Raw genomic sequence first — 22,130 nt, 5'->3', positions numbered from 1 at the left:
ACCTCAACCAGCATCTGACGGGAGTATATTAGGTGAGATTCCTCCAAAGCAGAAAAGGGATTGAACAGAACATCAACAAAAGAAATGCTTGCATAGCCATTTATAGCTGTTTCCATAGCAGTATAAATATTTCAATTGCTTTAAGTGCCAAGGATGACAGCATAACAAAAGACATCATATGACAGGCTGCGACGCTTTCACAAACCAAGGCAAAATATTCTGGGTTGGGTACCAAGAAAGTGAGGAATATGCACAAACCACACTAACCCCCATAAAAGGTTGGTTAGCAACTCGCTTTGCTATCCCACAGAAACTTGGTGACCCAAAGGTTGCATTTGTTTCCCTCTCCTAGATGCCTTGTGGCCTTAGTCCCCACAGCTATCCTCACCCTTCACCCACCTTAACTTCTGTGACCAACACGGTGGGTTATGCAGTTACAAACACAAGCCTGACAGCACTGGTTTCACTTCTACTAGATGAGATTTGGCTTAGACTCATGAAATCCAGGCTACTGTACCCTTCAGTGCTACCGTAAGTATTTTAATTTATTTTAATTTGGTCAGGCCACAGGTAATACGTAGACCTGACACCCAGGACTCCCATATTACACTTCTGATTCTATACTGATTGTTAAAAGCAATTTCTTATTTCATGAGGTCCTCCAGGCCAGGATTAGGAGACCCTTTACTTCATGGAGAAAGCAAGTTACTCAGCTGTTACTAGTCCAAACCTGTGGTGCCTGCAAGTTCCTCCCACTTCTACGGCTGCTATTGTTCTTTAAAGCAAGTACTTATTTTTGTGCTTTCTGTTGTTCAGCTAAGCCTTCTGGAATACATTAGCACTTCAATTAACACACTATGGATGTGAAGCTGCTTACAGCAGCTAACATCTCAAACAACTAGGAAAACTTTTTTTAACCAGAAAAGTGTATATGTTTTGTTAAACCTTTTCACTTCCTTATTAATAGTTGATTTAAGAGACTAATTGTTAAAGTGTAAGACCTATAATTTAAAAAGCACTGTAAAAAGTTGATAGGCTAATTTTTACTTTGTCCGTAAACATAAAAACTTACTGTAAAAGAAGCCACTCATTCCTGCCACACTACATAATTGCTGCCTGCATTAGTTATGCTGAAGTAGACAGGGAAAGACAGTGCCTTGAAAATAACCCTACATCTAGTCACCACAAACTGCTCTTTGCATCAACCTCCGCTGAAGTCACATATGGCAAAAGAACACTGATTTAGTAAAAGCAGTACAGTGTTTAAGTCTCTACTACTAAAATATGACACTAGGTAATACGTGCCCTTCAACTGTTTTTCAGGTGGGCAGGGGAAAGGGGAGGCAAACAGATATAAGCTCTTGATCCAGTCTATCAACTACAGCCTGAGAAAACAGAAAGGGTTATAGCACAGGCCACATCACCTTAATAACCCTTCTTGCATCAGACCTGACCAAACTGTGAAATAAGCCTAGCAATAGGTCTGCTTAAATCTATTGTTCGGGTTCATCATATCAAGTCAAGCCTGACAGAGCGTGATCAAAGACAACTACCTACTAGTTCACCTGTAGTGCGGTAAGGAAAGACAAATGAAAGTCATCTCTGAATAGCAGTCCCTCATAGAGGAACAAACACATATTTATTAAAGAGGAACTATACAGAATCAAAACATCACGCTTTTCAGACAGATGAGGTAATACATATATTTGCTCAGTTGCAAGTAAGACAATACTACTATCGCAGAGTCTCCACATAAGTTTCCTTATGTGAATGACTTTTACAAGCCTATTGACAATCTACATGTTCTCTGAATACCTTTTCTCCAGGTCGAATGCTGCCACATTTCAGGAGATTGATGTCAGCCTTGCAGTCATCCATGAAGCCACAGATCAACCGATAATCACTGAAGATAATGGCTGTCATTTTAGTGATGTACTGATGGCACTGGTATTCAGTGATGTTGCCTCTGTGATCCACCAAACATGACACCAAGAAGCCTTTACCAACTGGTTCATCTGCACACTCCTTGATCTGTTTAGAAAAAAGAAAAAAAATTAAAATAGAGTGGCTGCAGCTACTGAATTTAACCTTCTTAAAAAAAAAAAAAACAACAAAAAACCCATCCTCCAAGAAACTTGCATCTGCAGCTTCAAAATCTGCTAGCAAAGAAACCCTCTAGGCTTTAGTTTGATTTTCAGCAAGTCAGAATACTTGAGAATATTTCAGAAATGAGAAATACCTCATGTGTGCCAGTATCTGAAGAAAGCAAATGCAGCGACCTTGAGGATTATAAACCCTCTTGCTCAATAATCATCTTTCATAATAATCACATTGAACCCCTGCAATCAAGTGGATTTGTAGGAAAAAATGCTAGTTTGACAAACCTTTATTTAGAAAGCTGAGCATACTACAACATCACTAAATCATACTTAGACCCCCATTAGTGACCTGACCTTGTACAATATAACATTTTGGCTAGAAATGAGACTGATCAAAAAGTCAACACCATATTTATTGAACTGTTTATAACTTGCTGGAAGCTGAAAATTACTATAAAGGAAAATCCTCATCAAATTCATTTTTATCAGGCTCTTATAGGAACTGATTGTTGGTACTAAACCATTTTACTCAGTGGTCTAAAAAAAATAAATAAAAATCACAGCTAACAAAAGCTGAAAGCTGTGCAAGGATTGGAAAAGCAGTGTACATGAACAGACAGGTCTCCAATATAAATCGCAGCCTGCACTGCTCAGGGAATCAGTCAGTAAGGCCAAAACCATCACCTTTGGAAGTAAAAGATGCAGACAGTTTTGACAGCATCTTTCCAAAGGAAGTGGAAAACGTGGTTACTTATCACTTAAGGATGCTCCCCGAGGAATCTTGCAATAGGAGCAGTGCAATGCCTTGCTCCAAGGAGTATCGAGATTACACAGACTCTTTTTAACCCTAGGAAGCCTGTGTTGAAATACTTGCCCAGTTCTTGTGTCCCCTGTTCAGGAGTATGCTGAAAATTGCAGCCATGATGCAGAAAGCATGCTTGACAGCCAGACACTAAAGTTCAGTGGTGACAGTTTTTCAAGCAATAGTTACATGGGTTAACTCGGTTACATCAAAGATTTGTTCCTGTACTAATACTGAAGGGCTCATCAATCTAAAGGGAGATCCATGGCAATCAATAATCCAGGCGGGTTCAGATACCAAGCAAGGGGGGCAGTGCTAAGAGAACAGGCAGGGAACCATTTTATCAGTTCTCAAATACCAAGCTGGAATCTTTATACTGGAAATTTTAAAAAAAGGGAGAGCCATCTCTAGAAAGATATATTCCAATTCAAACAAGAATTAGCTCAGGGCATCCCGTGACAGACTCATACAGGTCAGACTAGATGAATAAAACAGATCTCTCTGCCTCAGCTTATGCGGCCATTGCTTTCTATGTAACAAATAAAACATGCAACATTTTAAACGCCATTATGTAGGCAGATGTAGGCTAGTAGAACATTTTGTATTTAATCTATATAGCTATTGGAAAAACATAGTTACTAAGGTTAATGTAATTGTTATAGATAAGGCATAAAATACATTCTGAAGTGAGAGCATGTATGATTCATTGCAGGGTGAAAGGGAGAGAGTTGAGCAAGCTTTCTCTGAGAAAGCTACATATTCAGTTTGGCTCTACTGCAGCTCAAGTACCATGAGCCAAACCAGCACACAACAGCAACATGCTGGTTTTGAAAGAGCCTGGCTTTGGAAACAGCCCCAGAGCATCATGGCCTGAGTCAGCGAACTGCATAAAAGCCCCAGCAATCATGTTATTGCCTGGCTACTTCTGAAACAACCACCATTATATGGTAGCCAACTATAATTCCAGATTAAAACTATCACCAGAACTTACAAAATCACAACAGTTGAGAAAAAAGTTTATATTTATAGATATATCTAGCTGATAAAATTAAAGGTGGACTTTTCAGAATATACCTGGTTGGGATAGTCACCAATTCCCAAATGACTTTTACTAGAAATTACTCTTCTAGTTGTACTTTGTTCTTAATACAAAGCAATACTTAAAATCGGAGCTCAGTCACCAGCACAAAAACTGTTACTGTGAATTAAAGAAAAATATTAATAGGCTAATACTGCATGTCAGCAGTATATTTCCACTAAATACGTTAGTTTTAAAGAGTGTTTTGCAAGTACTTTTAAAAATGACTCAGTAGTTTATGCACCTGCCTCAGTATTAAGTATCAGAAGATGAAACACATGAGATTATTGTTACTTATGCAATATTTTTTTTTCTTTAAATAAAAACCACTCACCAAACAGCAGAATACCAGCAGTTCATGTTCTCATTCACCACAATTATAAGAGGAACACTGGTGGTTAATGTACAGCTAAAATGCTATGCTCTTCCCACTGCTTTTCTACATCATATCCCAGATTTAGAGGGCATCATTTACAACAATGCCAGACTGTCACTGTACAAAAGTGGTAACTAAACAGACTGTTAAAAGAGCATTTTCAAGAATGCCTTAGTCATAAAAATTCTGCAGCAGCTATATGACGTAAAACAGAAAAATATAATCTTCCCTATGACTGCAAAAAGTGAGTTTTGACAGATTTCAGTGTTTGCTTTTGGGAGTTATTGAACTCCAAACACAGTGTAACCCTTTGATGCAAGCTGTTTTCCCTCCATTGTTTAATATTCTAGCCTTCTTGTATTAACTATTTTCTTGATCTCTCCTTATACTAAGTAATAGTTTCCCACTAACACTATTCTTAACACAACTCAGCTGGTGCTGAGAAGGAGAAGCAGAACCCTGGCAGGCCATTAAGAAAAAGCAATCAAGTACCCCTCAACTACATTACTAATTCCCAAACTTTTGGAGCCAGGCTGCTGTTAACATCCTCAACTTCCCAGATCTTTGTGTGTTCCTCTCAAATGAAAACTTTGTGAAGAACGAGGATCCACGTAGTCCATCAAAATGTGAGGACGTGGGGAACCACTCAAACATGCACTGACATATTCCTCATCTAATAAGCAAGTCTGCACCACTGAAAACTAGACCTACGGAACACAAACTGTCAACTCAAACTGGGGTTGGAGAGACAATTTGCTATTCATGCAACCGATTGTCTTTCAAGAAAACCTACTTTGAAAGTCACAAAGAGGCCATTATCTAGAGCAAACTGAATTTTTTTTTAAAAGGCAAGTTTATGGGTAGGCAAAATTATTCTGGTGGATATTCAAAGGGTGTTTTTCAGAGCATGGTTTAATGACTGAATTAAGTCAGCTGAAGCCTGTACTGCTGTGAAGAGCCTTGGTTGCAGTGCTTCCCCTTAAGTCTAGCTGAAAACTACCCCAACCAAAGGTAAAAAAAACTCAGCTCAGTCAGCTCCTGCGTGGCTGAGTGCATAGCCTCAAGAGCTCTAGCATGAGCACAAGGAAAGAAATGATTAATCAAGTAATCTTTGAAGCTGGACTAAGGTGTGTTGATGCTTGAGACACAGAGGACTAGCTCCTAGTGCAACCTAAAAAGATGAAGTTCCTAACAGAGTCTCCTTGGAGTAATTAAACTTTGAGCCACAAAGGAAAAAAAAGCTGATTCATCATTTGATGTCAACATACTTATCCCCTCTGCTAGCAAAACACAATCCAAAACCAGCCTTACACTAAATTCAGTGGAACCCCCGCTACATCAACACTGCTACAATTCTCCGACACTTGATAAAGAGGGGACAAATCCAATCCACAACAGATTTCTGACAAAAGGTCAGGTAAGAGCTGACAGGTTGTTAGTTTATCATTTCTTTCCCCCACCTCTTTGTCTGGTACCACTAAGGTAACTGTTTTTTTCCACAAGGAGATCGAATTAATTACATCTAGTAATCTGGCATGTAAGACTAGAGCTTCCCCAAACCCAAAACATTATTCGCACACTAATTCACTATCACAGAGAAATGAAAAAAAAGCCTAGTGCCACAATAGCAGCCATGCCTTTCTTCTGGCTTACCTCTGCAATAGTGGACTTGCAGACCTCTCTGGCCACGGATTCAAACTTCGGATCTGTAGTCAGGTTCAGCTTGTAGTTCCACAACAGCTATAGAGACAGAATTTATAGAAAGGGGGTTTAAGAGCTTCCCATGAAGAATGGCATATTTTGCTTCAGAAAAGAATGAAACATCATTTATTCCTGATCTGTATCATCATCCTTCTACAACGCAACAATCAATGCAAAGTCTCCTTGATAACTTTGTCCCTGCATTTCTGCAATAATTTTCTCATCCTGAACAAATTCAGACTGTTAAAAAATCTCTCCATAAGGTCATGAGCTGACTCATTAAAAGGAAATATATCTAATGAAGACAATTTCATAACTGAAAGGATAAAACAACGAAAGCTGTAACTTGCTACTTGCTGCATATTTTGCAGTGTGTTTAGCCCACAACACCTTTCTGTGCCATGACTTGTCTGCAGGATGCAAACGATCTAACAAAAATGAAGTCCTCAATATGAGCAGGTTTCATGCTCAAAACCTAATAAAAGCTTAGCAAAAAAGGAAGTAGGACAATGCAGCTGGGTCCCTTATTCACTTCCTTCTGTGAAGCACTGCAACCAACATTTTGGATGCAGATATATTTCTATAGAAGGTTCTCTCTCTTGCTAAGCACAACGATACATTAGAGGTTAGACTACAAAACGCCTCAGTAAGGGTGACTGTTCTTCTACGAGCCAGAGATTAGCTCACATAGGAGCCTAGATGCATTTGGTCATTGTGTGCAAGAATCAGTCTTGGGCAAGTCACACTCTGCAGATAGATACACATCCCAGATGACCTCCTGAGGCACCATGAAGTAAAAACACAGGGTAAGATAGCAAAACCTCAGCAAACTAATAGAGCTTTTCTCGGGCAACATCTTAGCTATTAGCTTATCTGCTTTTCTCTAGGAACTTCAGTTGCATTTAAACATTTTTCATTAACATAAAGATTAAATAGTTTTAAAAATTTATTTAAAATACTCTGCCTTTGTGACAAAATCAAGTTAATATCAAAAAGATAAACTTCAAAATAAAGTTTGACCTAACTGTTTAAATTGTGCACAAAACGCTAAGAATGCACAAAAACATGCTCCTACACAAGGAAAACAGTTTTACATCATCTCCAAGAGGGTGGAAGCAGGCATACAGAACTAAAAATGGAATCAGCACAGCTGCACCGTCTTCCACACTTCATATCATGGAGTTATGAAAAGTTAAAAAAAGAGATGATGGGATCCTAGGGCATTTCGGAGGGAGGAAGAAGTTGTAAATATACAGGTTTAACAGACAAAAGTGAATAAACAGGGAACCTGTCCTTGCACAAAGTCCTGTAGACCTCTCCCAGCTAGGATCGGAAGGACAAGAATGAGGTCCAACACCATAAGAATACACCTCTGCATTTGTAATCTCGAACTTCGGAGAGTCTCAAAATGAGATGCTCTCCAAAGGAACCTTCCCACAGATGGAAGGAAGGTTAAACTTGCAACATAAAAATCCAGATTTTAGCACTAGGCAGCATTTTCCCAGGAGATTATCAGCAGTTGTACTACCAAAGACTGCAGAGAGAGGCAAAGAAAACATTTGGACATGAGACACCTCTCCATGGTCTAGCTTTTGATCACTCCTCTTCAATTTCTGCCTGGGAAAATGAGATTTTGTCCACATCTCCTATTCCTGAAAGGCTTCTATAATCCACAGCAGCCTGACATCTGCCTTGTGGCAGACATGCTGTCATTTAATCATGCAGAGAAAAGGTCCAACTTTGAATTCTCAAGTTTTTCTTCATTCAGGTAATTTCTGTTGGCATATTTAAGTATCAGGTAGATATGTTTTAATTACTGAAGTTTTCTCTTTTCAAAAAAGGACTTGAACAGAAACATGACATGCCCTTCATCTGATCCAACCCTGCACAACAGAGAATTACAGCTGCCATGAAGTCAGGCAGCACAGTGCTAAAGGTTAATTTATAAACACAGTTAGAAATTACTAGTTGTACAGCGTGGCTGAGTTTCATTTCTGGACTATATCTTCCAATAATAAACCAAAATACGCTTCTCAAGCATCTGAAACCAAGACCGTCATTGAGACATGCACTTATCTGTGTCTAGGGCTAACCAAACAATTAAGGATCTTGATATGGTGTATTCTAACAGAATGCAAATGAGAGAAACCAAAGGAAACATAATGCCAACCTTAGCTCTGATTTTTTATTTTTTTTAAAGTCTCAGGATTTGAAGAGTCAGCTTGACAGCCTGAAAACTGGCTAACAGTTTGCTCACTGTTAAACACAGTGCTGAGAGGGAATCTGTTCTAAAACCAGCCAAGTGGCTCAAACTGCCTCTAAATATCACATCCCCACAGCATTTTCCAAGCAAGTCTAAGAATTTAGCAGCTGTGAAAGTAATACAGAAGGCTTCAACAGCTGAAATTAAGAGTTTAAATTCAGCACTGCTCACATCTTTCCCAAAAGCAGCACATCATATTGCTCCCAGTAACTCACAGGAACCACCCCCCAACTATAAAATAGGAAAGACGTCTGCTATCCTCCTCTGACACAGCAGTGCAGTTTATAAAGCTCTTAAATATGTTCTACTCTGAAGTCTCCAGTAAGACTGTAGTGGCTATACTGGGTTAAAGTAGTCACCTTGCATTCTTCCTTCACAGGCCATTACCAAAACCCAGATGTGTCCTGATTAACGTCTTTTGCAAACTACCAAACTATGCAAAATACCTAAGGCTGATAAGGGATATAAGGTGCAAATGCCATAGCTAGAGACTGAATAAAACAAAGCAGTACTTACATGATTGCAGTCTGAAGAGATTTCATTATCTGGCTGAAAGGAGAAAAAAGGAGCATCAGTTCACTACTGATGTTATGCATTTAACATACAGAAGAGCATAAACTTATAGAAACTAACATACTGTCAACTCATTTTCATTTAAGAAACAATTTCACATAAGCAGTAGGAAATTTTAAAAGCTGCATAAAAGGAGTGATGATATCTAAGTACCAAAAAGAGTGAAACAACAGGTACTTTAGATACAATGCTGTCATAACTCTACAGAATATAAATGGCACAAGAGTAGCAGCATTTATGTAGACACTGCAAAAACATAATGAATGCACTTGTGTTTGGCCCAACTGCCCGAACTGAGAAGGCAAAAAAGCACCTGTGGGAAAACAAAGATGTGGTAATAGAGTTTTAAAGAAAAATAAGTTTCATGCATACAACTGAAGGAGAAAGGTAGGACTCACTTCCCTCCCCCAGACTGAAGTGTTCATATTGCCCATTTAAGAAGCAACATCTTTTCTTTCAGCTGTACATAAAGGGGCCTGTCCTAAGCTGTCCTCAGATTCACACCTTCAACCGTGAGAAACTGGTAACATCCAATATTCATACATAATTTCAAAATGTTCACTATATTCTGTATTTAATAGTAATGAAGGTATTACTATGTCCTCATGACAATCCAACTGACAAGTCCTAATGCACAGACTCCACCAGACACTAGTTAGCGTTTTTGAAACACCCACGTTCCACAGGGAGCCCCTTTGGAAAGAACTCCAGCTGCAAACCGTCCTGTCTTCCTTCCAGCCTGCATAGCTCTCACAATGGAGAACACCTTGAAAAAAGTTAATCATACAAATCTGTATCTAATCTCCATAGCAGAACAGCACAAATGCAGGACAAAATCACCTGCCCATCATACCCACAGAAAAATCAACCTTGACTCACAAAGTCTCTGCTTCCACTGATAGATAAGATGCCAGACATGCTCTAAGAGCCACAGACACTCAAAACCACTCAAAGTTTAAACACATCATTGACACTAGCACATTAGACCTCAGATATTTGACATAAGAGAAGGAGCATTGCATCAGTTTTGGAAGCAAGCAGCCCAGATCCCAAAGAGTTTTTTTTAGTGCAAGCGTTTGCCTCTGCACATGTTATGCCAACACTTCCACCATTGCCGCTTTGGAGAGAACGAACACAAGTTTATGGGAAAAAGAGAGCATAGGAAACATTTCCAAGTCCTTAATTACAGCCATTATTAACTAAAGCACTTCTGTCTTGTATAGCAGGAAGTGGCAGAAATCACCTCTCCACTTAGAACATAAAAAACAAAACAGTACCTGAAGGATCACAGTAATTAATTGCAGTTTGGTCAGACTGCCACCACCTAAAACCGTATCTCCTGAAGTAATCATAAATTTGAAAATTAGGATATCAACTTTTTTTAAAAGGCTAGTAGTTGCCTGTTCATTATCCTCAGATTGCAGAACTGATCCTCACAACTGAAAACTAAGTTGACATCCAAATTACACTATTTTAAAGCAGCCTCTAAGACCAACACTATTATGACTTACAATATGGTTCTTCCTTAATTTTCTGCATCCTTCTTAATCATTCAGCAACAGACAGAGGTTTTAGACTAAGCTAACTGCAAAAGCTGAGAGGCAAAATGCCTTCCGCTGAAGTTGCTCAGTCTTTTAGTCAAGGACAGTTTCTTTATAAAAATATATAGGCTAGCACTGTAATTCTCCTCTAGAGGACAGGACTTACTAACACACATGCAAGCAGAAGAATTTGTAAGGGCCAGAGAGCACTCTCCCAAAACCCTTCTTGCTTGCTTCAGTTATTTTTGCAACCTCCAATGTAGTAACCTTTGCTTCACATCCACCAAAGATTAAAGCTCAGTTTTTCTGGAAATATGAGCCGAAGAAGATAACAGGCTGGTTCTCACTGACTTGGGAAGCTTAAACAAGATTTTCTTGAAATACACAACGTTAAAATACCACACATTGAAATACCAGCCTTCCCTGTGCTCTGCAAACCTCAGCTCTGAGAAATCAAGCCTTATTCTTCTGAAAAGAGTAATGGAAGTTAAATGGGACCTTAACTAAGCTTTAGTACTGCATACATTCACAGTTCAGTACTTAAATATGCAAAAGCAAAAGATCTAGCCAATAATCCTTTAAATGCAGAACAAGATGACCACTCGCTAGCTAAAAGCCGTGATCCTTCTTCCCTCTTTCCATTGCAAGTGTAGGAGAGGTGGGTTCAGTGGCAATGCTGACCTTCTCCCGATTTAAGTGAAGCAAAAGGAGAAAAGTAATCCTTTTTATCTTGTGTCTGATAAACTGAAGGGCTGAGTTTGACAAAGGGAAAGAAAAATTTCTGCAGCACAACCCACACCATTTCTGCCTTTCTAAGGAGACAGCCTGTGGCCCTCTATCCACTACATCTACCCAACAAACCTTACAAACAAGCAGTTTCAGAACAATATGCTTGTGTAGTAAGAGTAATGAAAAAAAAAAGGTAAGTTTCAAATTACCACTAAGAAAAGTTAAGGAGCAAGAAAAGCTGCATTGTGTCATTCCCACATGGCGAGCTTGGGGAACAGGGATGCTCAGAAACCCCCGGGGCGGGAGGAAGGAGGAGAGCAGCCCAGACCAGCATTGCGCACTAGTTGAGGCATTTTAGGAGAGGAAGCTGATGGCAGGGAGAACGTTCCACCGATTAGTGAGGGAGAAGGACTCCTCTTACATCTCCTAATTGAAGGATTAAAAACAGACTTCACAGAAAGTACATGCGCCTCTGGGCTTACAGAAGCTTTTGCCGTTTAGCAGCGTCAGTGGGAATATATTGCCTCCCTTTGCAGTTCTCTAAAAAGCTCTCCAAACTCCTTCGCATACTAACACTCACATTCCAGAGTACGAACACCACTTCCTACCTCTCAGGAAAAGCAGAGTTTAGCACAAGTACCAGCTATAAGGAAACCTGAACAGAAGAAAAAGCATTTCCTTCCATTCAGCCACATACAACAGACACAAATCATACTGCATTAGTATTGTGAACTTTGTTACAGAGAAATTCAAAGGTTTGTATGAAGTCATATCACCACCAGACTATGAGGTCATCAACACTGCTGTGTTTAAAAGTGCCTTTTCTCATCCACAAGATCTCAACTCACTGAAACAAGCCACGACAGCCATCCCTTTCTAAATCCCTCTGCTTCAGCAGCAGTATAAAACTAGGTCAAAACTGTACAGCAAACGAGCAACCCACCACCACTACCCAGGCTCAAGGAGGCACAAGGCGTTGGTGTTTTAGCTTCAGAAAGGGACCATCATCATGCTGGTTCCCAGCAATGCTTATCTAGCCATAGCTGTATCATGAACCAGCGTCATGCATCACCATCTAGTGAAGAGCACACCGCCTGGGGTGCAATTACTGTCACCCCCACAGCTTGAGTCAGAGCCCCTTTCGGCTGTGTATACAAAAGAGACTTGATTTGGTCTTATTTCATCACATCCTAAAAAAAAATAATTCACACCATTGGATTTTGAAAAGCAAGGTAAGAATCCTAATCAATAGCTGTGGATGAAACTCAAGGTCTTGGGAGAAGTCTCTGCAGGGACTATTGTCATCACCAGCAGCTGCTTGACCTTCCTTTCCTTTGCTCCCTTGCAAATGTCACACAAACAGAAGAGCGTGAAGTCAACTACACAAGTGCCTTTATTCCCAGATTTTAAATCCTCCTTAGAGAAGACCAGGGGATGACAGCAGATATTTCCACTATTCTTTTACAGCAAGAGTAGCAGTGCACTTGCTGAAAAGGAAGGACCAGGCATATCTCAAATACTAATTATGGATAATCTTCAGCCATTGAAGACAACAGACTTTGGACCTGCTCAAGCAAAAACCACCAAGAACCAGCATGGAGTAAACCAGCAAAATAAAATGGCAATTGGCTTGTGGATGGGAGGAACCCAGTAGATGTTCTCCCCCTAAATTCAGGAACAGATTGCAAAAAGACCATATGGTTAATTAGGAAAGAATGTTAATTAAAGCAGCTGCCTTCCCATGAAATAGAGGGTAAGGAGAAGTCCAGCCAGACTGCAGGTGTTCCCCAGTTCATTGCACTGTCACATGTACGATATAATACAGAGCACAGTGCATATGGACATGCAGTACAGGCAGCTCATGGTTCCCAGCCACAGTGTTGAAGTTTTCCACTCTGACCTAAACAAACACATTTCTCACTAATATCTGTAGAGTAGTAGTAGAGCAGGCCTGCTGTCCCAGGAGCTTCTAACAAGGACGCTATCAACCTGATAAAGGGAAAATTTACTTCTTAGCTGTGTCCTTCCCACGGATAACAGCAATCCCTTTGCACCAAACATACCCAGCCAGGACAGCAAACTTGCAATAAAGCAATTGAATCTGCACGTAACAAGCTAGCTAGACTTATAACACCAGAAAACAGCACAGGCTAGATGCAAGGTAGAGATCAAGGAGAGATCTGGGGGAGCCACCCTCCGGCAAACCTGATCCCAAGGCAACCACTAGAAGTGATTCTGCAGAAGAATCTGTGGAAACAAGAACAGATACAATAGACTAGGCAAGAATCAGCACAGCTTTTATAAAATAAGAAAAACCACACATCACACAACCACCCATGCTTCAAACCTACTGAAACATCCTGGAGTTCTGTGCCAACAAGCATATGGCTACAGTAAACCGTTTTCACACATCCTGCAATCCTGAAAGAATCATGTGTGATAAAAAAAGTTAAAACCAGTGATAATTTAAGTTCAAAACAGATGAGAAGACTTCCTAATGTAATTACACGTTTAGTGAGCAATAAAAGTTAAACTTGTTAAGCTGAGCTTGAAATATTCTCTAATGCCAGTGAACTGTTAGTACTAAAAACACCCAGTGTTGTCATGTCAGCAAAAAAACTCTACACTTAATCATTCATTCTTTCAAAAAAGCCTGTTTGAAGCATGGTACTGTGTGTATATCATGCACCAAAGTTATCAAGCTCCTAGCTTCCCTATACTTGGCTTAATTCACATAAATTATTTTTTCCCCACTTAAAAACAGAGCACCAAAGTTTGCAATGCTGCAAATCATTTGACCAAATAATTATTTCCACATAGGTTAGGCACTCCTAGTTTATGCAAAATTAATAATACAAGTTATACACAAACACCTAACAACCACCTCCAAAACATACACAAAACTTTACATATGAAAGTCAAATTATCAGGACCAGCAGCAATTTCTTTATCCACCCTGCACACACAAAGCACAAGTAGCAAATCACCCCAAGTAACAAATTCTGCAACTGTGTTTTTCACTGTTTTAACTGAATTCTACATTCCACAATCTTTTCCACCTGTGCTGACATTTTATATCCTCTATGGGTATGACACCATTAAGACAAGTATACTCATTCAGAAAAGATACCACAAAGCAAGATCATAAAACACCAGCACAACATGTTGTGTGTCCTTCTGGCCCAGCAGCCAGCGCAAAAGGAACCAAGAATGAAGTGGGCCTTGTCCACTCACACTTTGAGGATCCAATGTTCAGTATCTGCTTCAAACACCAAGATAGTTCAGCAAGTCTTACCCTTTCCTATGTAGCTTTGATAAGAAGTCAGTAGAATTTTAGTTATTGTCATGTTTTGCTTCTTTCACATTTGCTTGACACAAAACAAAGACTTTAGCAGGCTGCGTGCCTTTCCTCCACAGCAGAGATTCCTCCCTGTCCAAACACCATAGCAGTAAAATGACAGAACACACTCAAGTTTTAATTCTGATGCATCAGAAGTGACCACAGAGCATGGTGCAATTAAAGGAAACACAGATTCATTCACCTAAGCAGCCAAATACCTTTGCTGGTTATTTCTTAGCAGCAGATCATTTACTCCTAGCTGGCTGTTCCTGTGCAAAGCTGCAAGCTGGGTGCTTGGAGGCTGCACAGCTGCTCCGTGCTGAAAATGCCACAGTCTGTGTGAAACAGCCCACTTGCACAAGCTATTCTTGTCCCTACTGCTTCAGTCTCCCTGCATGGGGGACTCTCAGGCCCCTAAGCCCTCTTAGCAGGGACCTTTCTAATTTCAATGCTGATCCACACATCAGAGCATGTTCTAACACGCGGCACAATCAAAGCAAATTTGTCCCAGATGTTTCTGTTTGTTCTTCCCTTAGTCCCTTCTCTTCCTCCTCTTGGAGGCTTTCCAGCCAGTCCTGATGTGTTGTGGAGCAAGACAGACCCTGAAATTATGTGTTTGCCACAGAAGTTTGGCAGTGCTGCTACCAGATATAATGTTTCCCATAACACTCCTCCACAACAGAGCTCTGCTACTAAGCACAGCATCGACACCAAGCTGCAGATCCAGCCAGGAGGTTTCAGGAAAAAAAAAAAAAAGAAAGAAAAAAAGAAAAATTTGCTCCTGGAAAGCTCTCTCACAACACTGGCAAAAAACTTAAAAGACCAAAAGGCATGCAAGGATGCTGGTAGTGTCACAAGAGAGGAGGAAAGGAGGACTGTTAGAAAGAGCCAGGTGAAACCACAGCAGACTGCTTAACCAACCTGATATCCCACCCACCCAGGTGGCAGGGAGGCTGCCATCTTCCTTGCCCCTGCCACTGGGTCCAGCTCATGGCAGAGTCCAAAACTCAGCAAATCAACAGAAAAAGCTGATCGCTGGTTTAGAGTTTTCTGCCAGGCTAGTACCAACGAGATTATGGACAAGTCCCAGCAGCACCAGTCAGATGACTGGGAAAGCACAGTGACATCTCCACCTGCAGCATCAGCCAGCCCATACATCTATTTAAGCTACACTGAGACAACCTAACTCTCAAACTACCTTACTGAACACCTTAACCCCAACCAGAAACATCCCAGAACAACTGAAGAGTATTCCAGTAGAGAGGCAAAATTGAGAGCATGGGTTTCGGCAGTACTGCACAGCATTTGCTGGTGAATGCAGAGGAGAAATGAGTGAAGAAAGGAAAGGAGGCCCCAACAAATAATTCCAGCACAACAGCTAATGAAAAAGCTTTTATCAAATACATTCATCATCTCTTAATAAGTCAAATTTCATCACTTATTCTCAATACAGAGACTTTGCATCTTTTGACTGTACATACTCTGTAGTACCCCAGGTTGAGCTTAACTTTACAGAAAGCTTCCAAAAAGCCATGAAGAGTTCACAAGCAAGATTCAGTTTTGCACAAAATAAAAGGTTGCTGTGCATGGTGTGGTAGAGCCCCTGTCTCCCAAGAGGAGCACGTTGTCCTAACCATGCTTTGCTCCTCAGAGGATAATGTTTTGGATGCACATGGCCTGTAACTAGAGAAATCCTTTCTAAATTAGCTTTTTACAGAAGCTAAGAAAAAGTTCATACCAAAAGCTCTGCGTCCCAAGGCACACAAGCAGCACAGCACTCAAGTGCAGGTTTCAGAGCAAACACTGCTTACTCATGTCCCCACTCCCACAACTTAATGAAGTGTTACACTGCAAAGCAAAGCAATCAAGCTCTGACATTCCCCACTTGCAGGCAGCTTCATTACACTACCCTTGCTCATGTACTGGATAGTATCTCTAATCATTAGCAGGCTCCCCCACCAAGGGCTCTTGCTCCATTCAGCATAAACAGAGAACAATGCTCTCAACACTCAACCAGCCAATATTCATATTTGTCTTTGTTATTCAACATGTGGGCTCATGACTCCAATTTTCCACACTGAAAGCCATACAGTGCTCCCAAAGATCCTTCCCCAGGAGCATTTTCCTCCTGCTCTTTCAACAAGGCACACGTGTCACATCAATCAGGGTGCCTATCCTCACCAAGGCGCAATAAGCATCTCGTGCCCATCGTTCAGGGGCACGAGCAGCACTGCTTTAATCCTGATGATTTACATTCACACATTCCACCTCTGAAACAAAATAAAGACGAGCATCCAAACAGGTGGGAAGCATACTCAGCTATTTTTAACTCCTGCCAGCTATTCTATTTAGAGGCAATAAAAATCAAATACCTCAAAGAAGCTGCTTCAGCCTTAACCACAAACCACAAGAATAATAATCTTATTTTTAAGTCTTCCCTCCTTCCTTCAAGACAGTGGCAAGAGCCCTACTCTTCCCCCCAACCTGCCCCAATTTTTTAAGGATAGAGACAAAATAGACCTGGAGTTACCTCTATTACAGCTGTCAGTATTTCAGATCAAAGCAATGGAGACCCAATTACATTTAACATTAGTACTTCCAACAAGTGCTGGATGTTACACATGGATAAACAGGCCTATAAAAGTTCTTGCACAACACCCAGCACTAGTCCCTTGCTGTTACAAGAAAAGGACTATTTTAGCTTTCCACATAGGTTACATCCTCCTCAATTCCCACACGATATTCAGCATCTCTTTTGTCACCTTGCAATGCCAAAAGGGGAAAGGATATACCAAGCGACCCCACATGCCAACTCTGCAGTGCTATTACCCTGCACGAGATTTCCTGAAAGCACAAAGTCTCCTGGATCTTGGCTGTCAGTCCAACTGCCTTCCTGAGAGATGAAGTGCAATGGGGAAGTCTCCCTCAAAAGCAAGAGCAGCCTTAGCACAGGCAGTGTTCAGCCACTTTTAACAGCTGGATTTGAAATAAAACACTGGAATTTTCTTCAGAAGATCCACGGGGCCCCAACACATCACTCACTTCTTCCCTGCAGTAAGACACAGGTGAAGAATGAGAGCCCTGAGCCAGGCAACTCCCTGCTGTTAAAATAAACCATTTCAGTTCTTCTCATGCTTCAGCATTAACCACAATCACCGACTTTATCATCCCCTGTACATGTCAATTTTATCACAGTACTATTCAAAACATGAAAAAAAACCCCTACGACAAATGCTCAACAACCATGCCCAGCCACCATCCTCTCCTTGGCTGCGTCCATCCTCTTTTCCTTCATTACAACACTCACAAGCTCACTGAAAAAGGTGTAGGTACTGCATAGCTGCCGGGAAAACCTGATGGTGACCTGAGGCTCCCAGATGCTAGGGTGACAGCAATTAAAACACTGTTAGGACACTTTCCAACTTAAGTTCATTGTATCAAATGTAACGTGGGAGCTGAGAAGAGCCATGCTACACACAAGCTCTTGACTTGATGCCACTTACAAGGGCCAGAAGCCTGGATTTTAAAATACTTTAAGAGATCAGCCTATGTCAGAAGAAAGCTGGACTTGCTATGTTATTCATTCTCCAATTCTCCCAAAGAAACTTCTGTGTTGAAAACTTTCTGGTTATTCAAAATAGCCCATTGCGTTACACTAGAGAGGCAAAAGTCACAGAGAGGCTATTATAAATTCACTTAAGGAACAGCGCTGCCTTTGTACACAGTGGGAATATGTACAAATAAGCACAAAGTGTTAATGCATATTAAGGTCTACAGCACAGCCCACAACGGCAGCTTGCAAGCAGCATCACTCAGCAACAGAGAATTAGGACACCGCCTCAGCAGGCCAGAGGACTTCTCCAGCCCTGTATGAGTTTCCCCCATGAGATCCGTTTTGCTGTATTCTCACCATCACCCGCTGAATGCAGCAGGAAAAGCCTGTAGGCTATTTTTAGGGAGTCCTACCAACAGCACCGTGCCCTGCTTCCATTTCGACTCCCTCCCATATGGGAAGCACTGCCCGCAAGATGCATGTCCAAAATAATCCCTGCTCCCTATGCTACCCTGCGCTTCAGAAGGCAGTATTGATCTGTGCTTCCCAAAAAATAAGTAACAACAATCTACCACCACTTTTATGTCCTTTATAAAAAACAATTAGAAGGCACTCAACAATAAGTTTAACAAATTTTTAAAGTGGCCGGGTAGGGCATCCATCCTGTTACACTCACAACTGAACAGCTCTAGTCATCTGTTTTACAATTCTCCTCAGAAACATGAATTATGGTTAAATGCCATCTAGGTCAGCCAGAAAAACACTGGTCAGGATAAGCCAACAGAAGCCTTAGTCACGAAGAGGTACCCATCACCAGCCTCTCTGACCAAGAAACTGAAAAAATTCAAGACGGCGCAAGGAGCCAGAAGTCGAGTCCTCTCTCCTCACACACTGTAGAACAGAAACAACCACCAAGTCCATCTGATGGATGGTACTGTCAAGCAACAAGACTGGGCAAGATGCACCAAATTCAAAATTCACATGGATGCTGATGAAATCACATCACAGGACTGCTGTGTGACAGCAGACCTGTGGTAAGTGCTTCTGCTCTTGAAACCATCGATACACAGCTCAGGAACCTGCTAACACACTGCCACAGCAAACCTTTCCTTTCCTCCTCTGGGAACTCATCACTGACTTATGACACATAAGCCTTCTCCCCACATGTGGGCAGAAAATAGGTTTTCAATTACAACTGCATTCACTTCAATACCTTGAAGCTGAGGCAGTGAATAGGAACTGGAAAAAAAAAAGAGTAATTTTTTCTAATCATTAGAAAGAAAAAAAAAAAATCACTTATTCTTAAGTCTCAAAGGTCCTAACGACCTGGGAAGCTAGACTGATGTATTAACAATTTTTCCATATAAAACAACAGTTCTGATCCAGTATTTGAGTGCTTCAGTTCTACTTTGCGCTGGTTTTGGCTGTGATAATTTTCTTCACAGTAGCTACTATGGGGCTATGTTTTGAATGTGTGCTGAAAACAGTGTTGATAATGCAGAGATGTTTTCCTTACTGCTGAGCAGTGCTTACACAGAATCCAGGCCTTTTCTGCTTCTCACCCCACCCAACCAGCGAGGGGGCTGGGGGTGCACAAGAAGTTGGGAGGGGACACAGCTGGGACAGCTGACCCCAACGGACCAAAGGGATATTCCAGACCACATGACGTCATGCTCAGTATATAAAGCTAGGGAAAGAAGAAGGAAGGGGGGAGCATTTGGACTTATGGCATTTGTGTTCCCAAGTAACTGTTACACATGATGGAGCCCTGCTTTCCTGGAGATGGCTGAACACCTGCCTGCCCATGGGAAGTGGTGAATGAATTCCTTGTTTGGGTTTCCTTACATGTGTGGCTTTCGCTTTACCTATTAAACTGCCTTTATCTCAGCCCATGAGTTTTATCACTTTTAGCCTTCTGATTCTCTCCCCCATCCCACCAGGGGGGGAGTGAGCAAGCAGCTGTGTGGGGCTTCGTTGCCGGCTGGGTCTAAACCACAACATACTTTAACAACACTCATCTTCTGCATTTTAATTAAGTTTCCATTTCTATCCAAAAGGAGCTTGATGCATGGAAAAGTAATTCAGTAGATAATGTCTCGCCATTTTTAAACATTATTAAAAAAAGATAGAAACATTAAGATGCAAGCATTTAAATAATTACAGATCATATCAATTTAGTCAGGAAACATACCAAGCTTAGCAATAAAAGCTAAAATTAGCTGCAAAATAATATCACCAGACTAGAAAGCTCTAGAAAAACTACTAGAGTGTTCAAGCAAGACTGAAATTATTCAAATCTAACCTTCTTGCTTATTTAAATCAATCTGCCTGGGAGCCACACAAATTATTGTGGTAAATTGATTTCCCTAGCGTCTGGTTCTCCTTTTGTAAGGGCCACAACAAGAAAAAGGAAAAGACCAAGAAGACAAGATGAAATCAGCTGATTCACAACATTGTTAGGCATTCTGCATTCAGACAGATTATACATCACAACGTTAAACCAAGTTATAAATGTCTCGGCAAGTAAAGGCAGCTGGGTGCAGTGACTTACACTGGAGCTGCTAGGTGCAGCGCTCAGTCACAGACCTCAGCAGCAGCAGCAAAATCCAAAATGCCATTTTTCTTCTTGGAGACTCATGCAATGCAGCATGGCTAACGCACTTCATTTTACTTTACTACCTCATCTCTGCTATACTTCAGCAATGCACACCTAGATTTTACATGCGCAAGTGCAGGAAACAGATTTTCAGCAAACCTTTACTGACGTGAAAAATATACTAGTGCTTCATTCCTCCTTGACCAAAAAGGTAGAGCATACCTTTCAAAAGAAGTCTTATTGAAAAACATGACATAGTTGATTAAATAAATGCTTAGAGCATTTACCTGAAGAATTGTGCTGGTATAAATGTCAGCTTGTTTTTAAGCTCAGAGAAGCAAAATAAAAAAATAAATCAAAAAAAACCCTAAAGCAGCATCACACAGCAGTTTCCAAGACTTACCCTTTGCGACAAGCTAACTGTGCGGTCTTCAGCAAGAAAAGCCATTTGAGCTTTTCTTCAGGACCAAGTTTTTGTGCGCACCAAATGAAAGTGATTGCTGTCTGTTCATTTCTCACAGGGGAGCTGCATTTCATATGAAAAGAGTTATCCAGAAACATTTACTATACACATCTGCACCAATAAGGAAATGAGTCATCAACCCACTAGCAGGCCTGATTCATAGCACACAGCGCAGTTGGGCTATTTAGGAATCTGCGTACAGAATACAGGGGAAATGCAGATGCAAGCCACATGTCATTTTAAGGGGCTAGATATAAAACACAAACTAATTTAAATGCATTTTCTTCTTCCTTTGCTTGGGCATAATTTCTTCAAAAGCACAGGACCAGCATGGTATTGTACACAGCCGCAGAACTTTTCACCTGGATGAATCAATGTTTTCTTTATATAACTGGAAGAAAAGCAAGCTCTGTTTATTTTAACCCTGGATAAAATCGCTTGGATTTTGTTCAACAGAAAAATCAACATGAATAAGTCTTTACAGTCACTGCTAAGGCAAGGTTTCCATGGGATTAGTAACAAACTACCAAATAGTAATTCTGCTTGCCTTCAGAACATGCAAACAAAAGCCCTGTTACAGGACCAAACCAAGAACCTTCCTTCAGTTCAGCACACTGATTAAAACAAAGAAAACTGTACATATATCTTATTTAAGCTCTGCACTTCTTCATGAGGTTAGATACAGGTTTAAGTTAACCTTGTTCCCGGGAGAAGCCTGGGGCACTTTGCTGCAGCACTCTTCTCCATAGGTACTGCTCTTCTCTGCCATAGAAGGTTGGCTTTTAACGCATTTTGTATTTTTGAGAGCTCCTTTCCAAAAATCACCAGAGTTTTTCAGCTTGAACTGCTCAGCTCAATAGCTATATAGAGCCATTAAGCCAAGCATTTTGCTTGGAAAATTCTGACCGTAATGGCAATTCAGAGGATTTAAAACGATAACCGCGGTAAGCAGCCAGATCAGTAACAGTTTCCCTTAAGCCAAACAAAGAAATTATAGCTGACTAGTTTTGCACAGA

General features: G+C 40.8%; 1 protein-coding gene across 1 annotated transcript in view; it reads right to left on the bottom strand.

Moving 5' to 3' along the window:
* GLG1 (golgi glycoprotein 1) overlaps positions 1-22,130 on the bottom strand; it is an 87,669-nt gene that overhangs the window by 38,830 nt on the left and 26,709 nt on the right. The window contains exons 2-4 of the mRNA XM_075040389.1: positions 8,836-8,868; positions 6,009-6,095; positions 1,816-2,031 (exon numbers count right to left, since the gene is read on the bottom strand). Of these exons, the coding sequence (XP_074896490.1) occupies positions 1,816-2,031; positions 6,009-6,095; positions 8,836-8,868 (336 nt within the window). The remainder of the gene's footprint in view (positions 1-1,815; positions 2,032-6,008; positions 6,096-8,835; positions 8,869-22,130) is intronic.

The sequence above is a fragment of the Buteo buteo genome, chromosome 11 (genome assembly GCF_964188355.1).
Source record: "Buteo buteo chromosome 11, bButBut1.hap1.1, whole genome shotgun sequence".
Classification (NCBI taxonomy): Eukaryota; Metazoa; Chordata; class Aves; order Accipitriformes; family Accipitridae; genus Buteo; species Buteo buteo.
The sequence above is the reverse complement of the archived record's forward strand: the minus strand, read 5'-3'. Positions and strand labels throughout refer to the sequence as shown.